The sequence below is a fragment of the Atractosteus spatula genome, chromosome 5 (assembly GCF_055471065.1).
Source record: "Atractosteus spatula isolate fAtrSpa1 chromosome 5, fAtrSpa1.hap1, whole genome shotgun sequence".
Lineage (NCBI taxonomy): Eukaryota > Metazoa > Chordata > Actinopteri > Semionotiformes > Lepisosteidae > Atractosteus > Atractosteus spatula.
The window spans coordinates 24,197,653-24,209,809 of NC_142710.1; the positions used below are offsets into that span (position 1 = coordinate 24,197,653).

The window sequence follows — 12,157 nt, forward strand, 5'->3', positions numbered from 1 at the left end:
ACTGTGGAGGTGCAGCTGACCTTTACTTATTTATTTAGAAAGAGAAGTCTTCATTGCTGTGGTCCCAGTAAGCCTTCCCTAGATTTTCAGAGAAAATATTTCTTCTTACAGTTAACTGTAGCCATTTTAAAGGTTGTTTTCTCATTAAAAATGAACAATTTATTTAATGGATAAGGCATTTGTGGGAGTGAGAGGAAAATTATCCATTGCAATGAAACAACAAAGTTAACCAGTAAATAGTTCAATTGAAACTGAGACATCCCTTCAGAACTTTGACAGCAAATTTCATGTGGTTTAATGGAAAAAGGCCGTCATAAAGTCTGGGAAAACTAGTAACAGAGGCTAAAAGACATGGCAGCTCACTGTCAAGTCATAAAGGTAAGGGCAACTCTTTTCAGGCTCTTTCAGGATATTTTCTGTGCAGGAATACAGAAGCACAGCTCAGAAGGGAGTTAGAACAAGATTTCAGTGTTGGTGCACTGAGAACCATGGCTGTTTGATTGGGGACATGAACTGATCAAAGAAAAAAACAAACCCTATAAGAAAAACAGAGAGTTAATTGTTACAGATGCAATTAATGTTAACTTGTTAAAGTTATCTAGCTAAAGATAAAATGAATTATCTTGAGCTGATATTAATATTGACCTTATTGTATAAAATAACATAATATTATTTTATATTATAATATGCTATTATAATGTAACATGATAAATGATATAAATTCTAACTATAATAAAATGCCAGGACATGGAATGGACATGGGTTTTTTGGCTTTTTCTCCAAGATCAACAAAAACATCAATAGGTTTTGATTCCTCAAATATCTGTGGGAGTATGTTCCAGAATCTGAATGCAATGAGCAAAATGTTCTATCTTCCGCAGAAAGAAACTTAGTCCTAGGTACTGACAACAAATGTGTATTCACAAAGGGTAGGTACACACGGAGAATATTCTCTTGTAACTGTTCAGGCATATAGCTCGAGCTAGACCATTAATGAGGTTTATACAGTGATACAACTTTAAAATCATTCTGCATTTAACAGGCGACCAATGCAGGTGTGATATGAAATAAGACTGAAATCTCAGAAAAACCTGATAATGTCTGTAACTAATGAAACAATAAATTCTCAACAGTTCCAACACCAGATGATTTTAACACTCCTATCCTTAATCTGTGCTAAAATATTCCCTCTTCCAATCATGTTTCTCAAGACACAGCAAATGATTGGTTTATATGTTTATGTGGAGTCTAAGCATAACTAATGTAGAAAAAAACAACTTTGGAAATAGGCTTTTCTTAAAACTGCAGCAATTTTGTCATTATTTTCATATATCAAGCAATCAATACTAATACTATTAGTGCCAGAATTCTTCAATTTCAAAAAACATAAAGGCACGTTTGATATTGTATTTTGCTACACAGCCTACATTTAAAGAATGTATTACCTGGCAAAGAAAAGTCAATAAATGATCTGAAAATGTTTTACACTGAAACAACTTTATAGCTTTAGAAATAACTAAATGCTAATACTGAATTTGTGGAACTATGTATGTTTTGTGAATGTAAAAGACCTGAGTTCTGCAACAACATTCTATGAACAGGACACAGGAAACAAGTGATTGTTAAGACATAGTTTTGCTAGTATTTTAGATATTACTATCTAAATATCATTTATTGTAACCTGTAGCATGAACCCTAGACAACTGGAGGAAGATCTCCCCCCTAAATTAAAATGTTACTGTAGGTTACAAACTTCATTGCAGCATTAAAGAAACCAAAATGGCAGTGAGCATAAGAACATATAATGGTTGGACCAAAAATACTAGACAAGTCACAGAAGGTCTCACAGATGAAAAGAAGAAAATCGAAACCTTTGGAAATTCTAATCGTAGCGCACAGTATAAGGTATCTATCTTTAATATAATTACATAAGTGAAATTATGAGAGCTGAATGCTCACATTTCCAGATTCAACTATGTAATAATTATGACACACGAAGAAGGCTCCACAGCCGAAATGTTGTTTTTCCTTTTTTCTCTTTTCAGCATGGAATAAACCTATTACTAGTTCCTATGTAATAATGATATACTTTTTAATTATATTTAACCACCAGCAGTCTGATACTATTAAAAATAACAATTTCCAGTCATAAAAGAGCCTCCTGTGTCTCTCAGAAAGAACTGGGAGGCAGGGAGAGAGGGAAGGCAGGTGAGTGGCTAATTTTCAGAGAAGTGCAATGCTGTCCCTCAGTTCTATACACTCCACCCTCATTAGAATAGCGCCCCAGGGTGCTGACACAGGACTGGTATGAGAGAGGGGTAATTGACAGAACTTGAAATAAGTGAGAGGCAGGGTCTGAGCTGCTAGAACAGAGACATCCTTAGATCTTTCTTTTTCCCTTCTCTTGAAGACCAAAGAAAAAACAAAAAATAAATAACCTAAAAGGATCATATATTATTAATAACAAGAACAATCAATAATAATAATAATAATAATAATAATAATAATAATAATAATAACAACAACAACAACAATGATGATGATGTATGTGTGGTTACAACTAACCACAAACAGCCACCTTATTTGGATTTAAGCCTTGGCTAAGTTTTTTTTCATTTTCCAATGCAGTGATGTGTCAGGTATCCCTCTGCTGTTAGACTGACTGCACTAATGCTGTTTAATTTATAAATACTGAAACAACTGAATGTATTATCTTTGAAAAAAATATTTGAAAAAAATATTTGAGAATCATAAAAATATCCAACACCAAAAATGTGAAGCTTCAAAAATGACTCATTTTGTGCATGTTATATTATTCTGTATTTTATTCCCTTTTTCATTTTCATATTAATATTTTAAATATTAAATCATTCAAAAAGACTGCAACTAGAAAAAAGAGAAATATTGTTTTATAACCCAATAATTCTATCTTAACTTCACATTGAGGCATTTTACCAATAGTTCTGAGTAAAACTGAAAAGTACATTTTCTTTGGTAAATAATATTAGAGTGAACAATTTGTATTAAAAAGATATTCAGCTTTTGTCCATAACTTTAAAGAATTACTTGAAACAGAAACCTGTACTGAATAACGATGAAAAAGGAATTTGGACAAAATGATCCCTAAGGGTATGAAATACCTGACTTTTTAAATCTTCATCACCATTAAGGGAGTTTCTTTAAAGTAATGAAATTGCTCTGGCAGGATTCCCATCTCCTGGGAAACACGTTTCTTTTTATAACCATAAAAATGACTACACTGGAGTATTTTAAATAGTGGTACACCAGCACGGTGCTTGTGCAAGTATACAGTATGTCCGACCTTCCATTATTATAATAGCAGACCATAACATTGTTTCACATGTTTGTACATTATTTTGGAGCTTGCCTTTCTGACTGAAAAGGTGTGTTCTTTTTTACAGAAAAGCAGTGCTAAACATGGCAGTAAATAACTGCTTTGGTGCCAACTTACCTTTTAATTTCTTTCAATTAAAACATTGTCCATCTGAAGAAATCTTTCTTACATATTATTGCTATTGTGTGATGTGGACACATTCACTAAGCACAAAGTGATACAGCCTTACAAGCCGAGTAAACTTTGTTTAGCAGTTTAGCACTAGTGTTCATGCTATCCCTAGCTGCAGTATTTCGATAACAAAAAATAATTCAAGGCATCCACATATTCCCAAATGATGCTTTCTGTCATGAAAACAAATGAGGTACTTGTTGTAATTCATAATCTGCTTGCTTTCACAATGTAATGCAAATGAAAGGAGGCCGTTCTGCGCATCATTGTCATTTAATTCTGTTTCTCCTAAACCCCAAAGCCAGTACTGGATGTACCGGGAACACAACCTTCCTTCGAGTGTGAAATGGCTTGAGATAGTGAAAGGAAACGACAACACCTGTCACCAATCTGTGCAAATATGGGGAGAAGTGCAGCCTTTACGTAGACAAGTGCCCCACATCTGTTTACCTGGTATGATACTCATACATACAGTACCTAAACCATCTAACTGGTTTATCACCACATGGGTTTATGAAGCATTTACCAAGGTGTAAGCAAATTCCAAAGATTCTCATGCCAAAGATTTCATTTCAATAAAATATGAGGTCAAGAACAGACGTCTGTTATCTTAGAATTGCAACATAAAAGGAAAAGTGGTCTAAAAGGATATTTTTAATGAAGAGAGCAGTGATTATTCACTTCTAACTAATAAGAATCAAAATGTTTCTCACTTAAAAGTAAAACAGTCCGACCACCCAAAAGTGTGTCTCTACATGCTTAATTTAACATTAAATTATTCCAGTTATTGCATTGTAGCAGTTTTTAAAGAAATCCAGTTAATAACATATACAGACAGTGTAAACTGGTTACTCCCATAATAGAAAGAGAACATAAGGAACAGACAATTTCTACAAAGATAACCATTTTCAAGCAGAAATATTAATTCTCTCTTTCTGACAACAGTATGTAAAAAAAATAACATATCTTAATGTAATGATTGTTTGACTCACAAACACAGAGCGAAGTGAACTTGTAAGCAGCATCTATTGACTAGAAAAACAAGACATTCTAGATAGATGGCTTTGTTTATCACTTGTATTAACGTTACGTTATGCATTCAGGCCATCCAAAATATGATTATGTGAAATGCTTTTATAAGGGAACTTTCTGAACAACACAATGTCAGAAGACACCTAATACATGATTTAAGTCTGTTATGATTACATTACAAGGTTAGTGTATTACAAACCTTGGCTTCTTTCAAGAAATAGCTGGATGAGGTTCTCAGATCAACTAGTTGCTAACTACTACTACTAACAGGCTACATGGCCAAATGACCTTCTCTCTTTTTTAAAACTTTCTTACATTTTTATGACTGTTTACTTGTTTAAGTTAAATTTCACACCAGTTGTTCTCTTTCTGATACCATTTCTTGGCCAACTATAACCATTCAACTATACTGAATTCCCCCACTATTCTAAGCACAGACTATGTAACAAGGTCTGAGAATCCCTTGACACAAACTGACAGTAAACTGCAGGAGAAGAAAGAGTAAAAGGTTAAAATGGACAGAGAGCTTAAACATCTTATTCTTCATGGATTGCCTGCAAGCTTCCACTCTTTCTATTAATGCTTTTTCGTGTCTTAAGAGGAGAATAGTTGTAAGCTCTTCTAAAGCCTATCTCTACAGTTAAAAACACTGGTGTTGAATGTGAATTTGTACGGTATAAACATGGTTCAAAATAAAGCATTTAAGTTCCTGGGAAATTACTCTGAGGATCTGATTAGGGGTTTCGCTTAATTTAGTTTATTATACCATCCCCTGGCAGAGTGAAATGAACATATTTGTGACATTTATAACACAGAACTTTGGTTTGCTTTTACAGGGGGAACTGCATTGCTATTTTTTATATTTTGGGGTTAGAAAGAATCAACATTGATGAGTGCATTTCGAACCACAATGAAAGTAAAAAGTACACAAAAATGCGTTAACACTCCAATTTAAATCACAAAATAGACCAATTTCCAGGTATGCGAAGATATGAGTTAAAATGAGGCAACCAAACGTCTGGTGAGGTGAAGCGGCCCTGTTATACTACTGTATAAATAAGCAAGTTTGTAAATACATCTCTTTTAATCCAATATAAATTGCTCTCAACTTTGAGACGGTTTTGCTGACAAATACAACTTGTTAACTCTGTTTGCAGATCACATTGGAACACTTCTGTGACGAAATGCCTGCTGTACAACCTATACTTATTTGCTCCTACAGTACATCACATTACAATAGTCATTACAGAGACTAGTCAGCAGGAAGGGCCATTTCATATCACAATTGCGTGAACTATCACTATTGCCCGTGGCAACAGGGTAACCATTCAGTACTTTCACAATGTTCATGATTTTGTGTTTAATTCAGAATTTGTTAAAGTTTGCGATACCATGAATTAATTTATTTTGTTGCCAAGATTTAATAACCACTCTGAGAAACCACTCTGAGAGACAGCAGTTCCCCATCAAATAATTAAAATAAGTCTGAAAGAGGAAATGACTGTTTCAGAATGTACCTACACATTTAGTGAGAAAGTCATGTGAGGGGGATGAATTTGAACTTGCCCTCACATATATTTTATCCACATTAATTGTATTCAGCCAGATAACTTTATAAATAAATGCGACTGCTAACAAGCCAATTGACCTCAATATGGAATGCAGTTTTCTTTTTTCCTTTTAAATTTGGTATCACCAGTTATTTTTAATTTTTATATCCACCCAATCTGGTGTCACCAAACCTACTTACCCACTATAGTACCTGTACTGCTCAGGGAGAATGAGGATGTGCTCACCTACCACACCCACTTGTCATATGAGACAGTGCGAGCACAGCCCTGCAGGACAGGCTGCAGTAGTGGGAGGAGCAGCATTTCTCTTAACAGAGTTACTGCCACCTCACAGGCGCTTGGCAGGTCCCTGGATTAGCCACTGTTCAGAAAGTCGCAGAAACCCTGGCCAACTAATTTCCATCTAGCCCTGGCTGTACTCAGCCAACTTTTCACCACCAGCTGGGTAATCCTGGTCACAGGCAGCTACTTCAACGTGCCTGAACCAACAATGCCTGGCTCAGCCTGTGCTCTGAGCTAGCACCTTTACTAGTGTAGCCACCTGGGAGCCACTGAAAGAATGTTAATTTAACCACCTTTTGCTATTTACCCATTTTGCTCTATGCTTCAGCCAAAATATTGAAATCATATTTCCTATATATTGCAGGTATTAGAGCATTGCTGAAACTCCAACAAATGTGCAAATTCACTGGTTGCTACACAGTTCATGAGTGCAGTGATTAGAGGTGATGAAGTGTTATATGAATGAACAATCAAATTTTGCTCATCTGCCTCAAATAAAACTAGCAATCAACACACTAAACAATCAATCAATAAACACAGCAGTAAACACTAGAATATAGATGCCTTTTCTCCTCAAATAAATTTGAAGGATGGAATGATGAAAATAGATACAGCTGCTTTAATGAGAGAGCAAATCCCTTTCCAGCTATTGTTACAAAAAAACTTCATGGTCAAACCATTATTTTATAATTTTTCAGTTTATGTTGAATTTTGTCAGACTAACAAAACATCTCAACATTCAAACAACTGGTAATTCTTAGGAGGCTGGGGTGACACAAGTCTGTGATGAATTGTCATTAACTTACAGTTAGAAGGAGTTTTTGGTTAAAGAAAGAAATATTAGAGTTAAAACACTATTGAAGACAGTGCAGATTCATTAGACCCAGGAGTTTAGCTGTAAATTCAAAAAATGTTACCGTTAATTTTTATTTTGGTGGTTTTCAGTTAATGTTTTGGTTAATGTGAATGATCGTATTTTAAAACATTTCAAAGCAAAAGATTAAAGGTTCTTAAAATCTAAATATACAATACTATTCCTCCTTTAAGTTGGCAGCATCAAAAGGTCTGGTTCCCTGAATGAGAGAACATTTTCAGATTCCATTACAATTCAAAATGATTCCTTGTTCTCAAAAGAGCTTTTGTTTTGAAAATACTCCCTATCCTTGGAATGCCTTATGCAGGTTTTCAGTTGAAAGCATTTATTTTATGACATAAACCTAAGGTTGATCTATTAATTTGAAAATCTAATTGCATGTTTATTTTGTCAGGAACCCCACTGTCTTTCTTCTCCTAAAAGCATGAGAGAATAAAGCATACAAAACGAAACAGCAGTACGTTTTTCAGAAATGCATGGGACGAACAGCTAATTAACAATAGCTAAGTCTGCTTTATCTTTTCAACTGTTTTGAGCAGAAAAGATATCCCTTAAATGCTCTCATAACAGGCAGACATTCTGAATAAAATAAATAAATATGACATTACCAAAGGATAAATATGTCATTTTGTCCTTTTTTGAAAACAAAGATATACTTGTATGATAATTTACTAACCAATTCACAGTAACAAACTACCAATCATCCATTTTTGAACTTTTTATCTATTACAGGATCATGTGGGATCTTGACAAGCAACAGGTGAAAGGCAGGATGTACCCTGGATGGACACCAATCCAGTGCAGGGCAGTGACAAACTAACATTTTTTGGAAATCACAAGCTGTTCTCTTTGCAATCTGGAAAGTTGATTTGTGTTTTAAAACAATATTCTCTGATTAACACTGATCCCCTATTTCCAGGCACTGAATAGTCTGTAAGTATTTAGAAATTTAAATGCATTCAGTACATGTATCAAGGCTGTGCTTTCAACAACCACATTCAAAATAAAGCTTAAAGGTTATATGATGTTTGTAGACAGTGAGTCTTGTAGACAATTTCAGAAACAATGTGCCACCCTAACTGAAATTATCACGTGGAGCTGTTGTATTGACCACAAAAGAAGCTGACAGACACATCTGTGGTCAAAATAGGTTTTCAAATAGTTCATACAAGAAACAACCTTCTAAAAGAATAATGTCAAACGCACTCTGTGAAGTGCTTAACACATGGCAGACTAGATATTCTTTAAAAATATTTTCATTCTTTAAATAACTAGAAAGCATGCTTGTTTAATAGACCTAGTCTCACATTATGTTATGCACAAAGAGCTTGGATAATTGAATAAGGTTAAAAGTTCCTTGCAAGGAACAGGAATGCTGTGGTAAAGAAGAAGAAAAACACTGAATTTCCACTGAGAAAAAACTGCTAATAAGAATGGGAATACAAAGTAAGCCTGATAGCCTGCTGTATGTTTTTTTCACACCTTCCAGTGCTCATGTGCTGTCTGACAATCTCTTCTTCCCAGCTCCATTAAATTATAAGAGCTGTGGACTATGATCTGATCTGAACATCCTCGGTACTCCTGATCTGCAAATCACGCAAAAAACAACCACACAATGAAGCACTTTTAGAATCTACAAGTGTATAAAATATATACAAGGATGTCCACGGAGCACAATCCTAACACCAGGAGACAATCATTACCAGCTGTACAAAGTGCAGTGTCAAAAATCAATTCACTCTGAATTCCACTGTACAAGAATTCCCTCTCTCACTCTGTGGTAGGCCTACTGCAAACACAGTGATAAAACTACATATACCAGAACGTACAGTTTAACCAGAGGTTTCAGCACAAATAATACTGCTAAATGTTGTGAATGTTGGAGGTGAACCTTGACCTTAACAGCTTCAGAAACATTTTTTTCTTATGTTTGAAACATTAGGTAAAGTATATTAGCACTTCTGGTTTTAACATCTGCCTTGTCTACCATCTTCTGAAACTCTAGGGAGGGCGTTTTTGTGATGTTGACATACAGTATGCCTATACACAGCCTAGGGATAATGCCACCAAACTAATTTCAGTGATGAGCTCTGTATGCTAGCTTGCACAGCAAGATGAATGTTTTAAAACAAAGCAAACCATGTATTCAACATTAAATGGATTATTCTGCTGGGCAAGGCAGACAAAATATTTGCCAAATTCCTCTGATCATATGCAGAGTAGAAGGAGATGCCAAAGGCAATTACCTGAAGTCCCCCCTAAAAATGCAGAGAAAATTAAACCTTTTTAAAGTGAGCCTTTTTTCCTCCAGACACATAAAGAGAACAAATACTGCAGCTTGCATGTTTTCCATGAGAGAGGATGTGATAATTAAGCTATGCATTCAGATGCAGGGACAAAAATACCCCAAACTCTGGCAAACTCATTACTATTCTATAGCCTCTTCTGAGTGAAATTACACACTTGAAAGACACGGCCATAATAAAGACTGTATAATGACATCAAGGACTACACCAAACAGACAGATGGAGCACAACGACTAAAAAAATCATTAAATAAAAATATCACTTCTTGTGACCCCATGCAAGTGGTAATTGATTAGCACTGTAATCAGCCCAATGGCTGTGGTATTTTAGTTTTAAAGAAAAATGCAATTAAATATTGACAAGACACAAAGGAGCTGTACAATTCAGAATCATTAAAAGAATATGTTCATCTGAACATGCTAGGAGTGGTTTATAAAGCGCAGTAGAAAACCTCATGAGGCTTATAGGCCAATGAGAGGAAGAAACAGAAAGCCTGCTAATCCTCACCCTGTGAACCCTTCTATTTTACATCAAGTGGATGGAAAAATTGTGGCAGTCAATTTGAAAAGAGTATTAGTTTTGGTTCAATTACTTAACCCTGTACTTTTGAGATGCCTATAACAAATAACATCAAAGATAAAGAATACTAAATACTAAAGCAAATAGAATTGAGCATGAAGGACAAAGTCGCTGTGCTGTGAGAACAGTGGCAGTCTATTTAGGCGTTCAAGGGCAAAAAGACTGACCAATAGTTCTGGTCACAAAAGCATGAACGCCTGTGATCCTTAATAGAAGTCTGTACTCTTTCTTAAATTCTTCACCAAAACAATTAAGGTAGCAGACTAAATCTTCAAGATCCTTATGACTCCACCTATTCCGATAATGTTAAAATGCAGACTAAGCTGAAGCTGCATTAATTCTGTGATCTAATTAGTGATTGGACCCCTGCAGTTCTCATTTCCTGGTTTTATAACAAGATAATTTAAATTACAAATTGGAGGTGTTCTTTACCATATTTACACAGTATTGCAACTAAACAAAAAAAAGTTTTGAAAGTGATTCAGCCCCACTATGAATAACCATTTTTGCTGTTCACAAAACAGTCTTTGGGAATTCCATGAGATTAAAGGCATTTTGTAGTGAAATAAGAAATATTGATAAGATATTATATAAGGGATTGAGGTAGTTAAGACTGATGTCTTATTTTAACCTAAGTGGAAGACTTATAATATTTTATGCCATAAATGCCACAAAACCCTAAAGCAAACTAATGCTATTTTCTCTTTTTTACAAGCTTTTGAAGCAACAAAGTTCAAGCTCCTACTTCTAGCTTCAGAAAATCATATTGTTAGTGCAAGTTTTGCAAAATAAAGCAGTAAACTTTGGAATATTTATGCAATTTCTCATTAATAAAACACTGAGAAGAGTGTAGCTGTCAGTATCAATTAGACCAACACTACTGAAGCTAACAGCTCTCCAATACTCATGTACACAATATTACATGTGAGATGTTATGCCCTTTTATAGTACAATAAGAATATAAAATATGATATGACCGTGAGAGGAAAGTTTTCTTCTACAAACTAAATAAAAGTGAAAGAAAACTAAAGTCTTCCAAAGTGCAATGACAGTGAAGCCTCTCATGCACACAGAAGGGTATCTCTGGTCTTGCACTTAAAATACGAAAGTCAACTGCTGCTCTGAAGCTAAAAAATTCTATAAACACATCTTCCAAACTGAGACCTTTCAAGGTTTCATTCTCTGTCAAATACTGCATGACACCTCCCTTCTCTCTATTACTGACAGTCACTCTTTGGACTGGGCAGTAATACTGCCTTACCTGCCAGGCGATGAGGTCCTTCAGCTTTTCAATCTTGTCCTGATCCTCTGGGTGTTCTTGTGTGTATTTCTCTGTAAAGAAAGCCTGATGGCAAGAGACAGGGGAGAAGATAAAATAAAAACATTACTCTCAGTGTCATCATACCATTTTTCAAGGGAGAAGGACCCCTGCAGTGTCTCTCTCGTCACTGGTATGAGATGTGAAGATTTCAGCTGAGGCATTGTGTCAATTTGGGGTTGATTTACAATCTGGAGAAACTGGTTATTGCTGTTTTATAATGACAAAGCATATGGTAGAAGAGTTGTAGCCATGAGTTATGATGAAGTTGCCTTGACAGCAAATTTAAATTGAGAAAAATTTGTGCACAACTGTAAACAAAAGTTGTTAAAAAGACTGAGTGACATTGCAATATATATCTCAAAAGTCGCTTGTGTAAAAAAGATGTTAAACAAATGTGTTTTTTAAAATTTGCATAAGGCAATCTATTATACCAAAGACAAACAGCAAAGCTTCTCATTCTGGATAAAATGCTCAAGATTTTGAATGATGTGCTAAACAGCCTACTGCACTTGCTACATCTAGCTGGAAACACTAAGACTGCTATCCAACAGGAGACTTTTAACTGCCTCAAATGCCATAATGATAAGAATGAAACATGCAATAGCTCAGAAATTTAACAAGGAGAATCAGCATTCAAAGAATCAATTCAATGAGGGATTTCCAGTT

General features: G+C 35.0%; 1 protein-coding gene across 2 annotated transcripts in view; it reads right to left on the reverse strand.

The window, feature by feature from the left end:
* dock1 (dedicator of cytokinesis 1) overlaps positions 1-12,157 on the reverse strand; it is a 311,516-nt gene that overhangs the window by 11,916 nt on the left and 287,443 nt on the right. For both annotated transcript variants that reach the window (XM_088915927.1, XM_088915925.1), the window contains exon 46: positions 11,432-11,515. In XM_088915927.1, the coding sequence (XP_088772053.1) occupies positions 11,432-11,515 (84 nt within the window). The remainder of the gene's footprint in view (positions 1-11,431; positions 11,516-12,157) is intronic.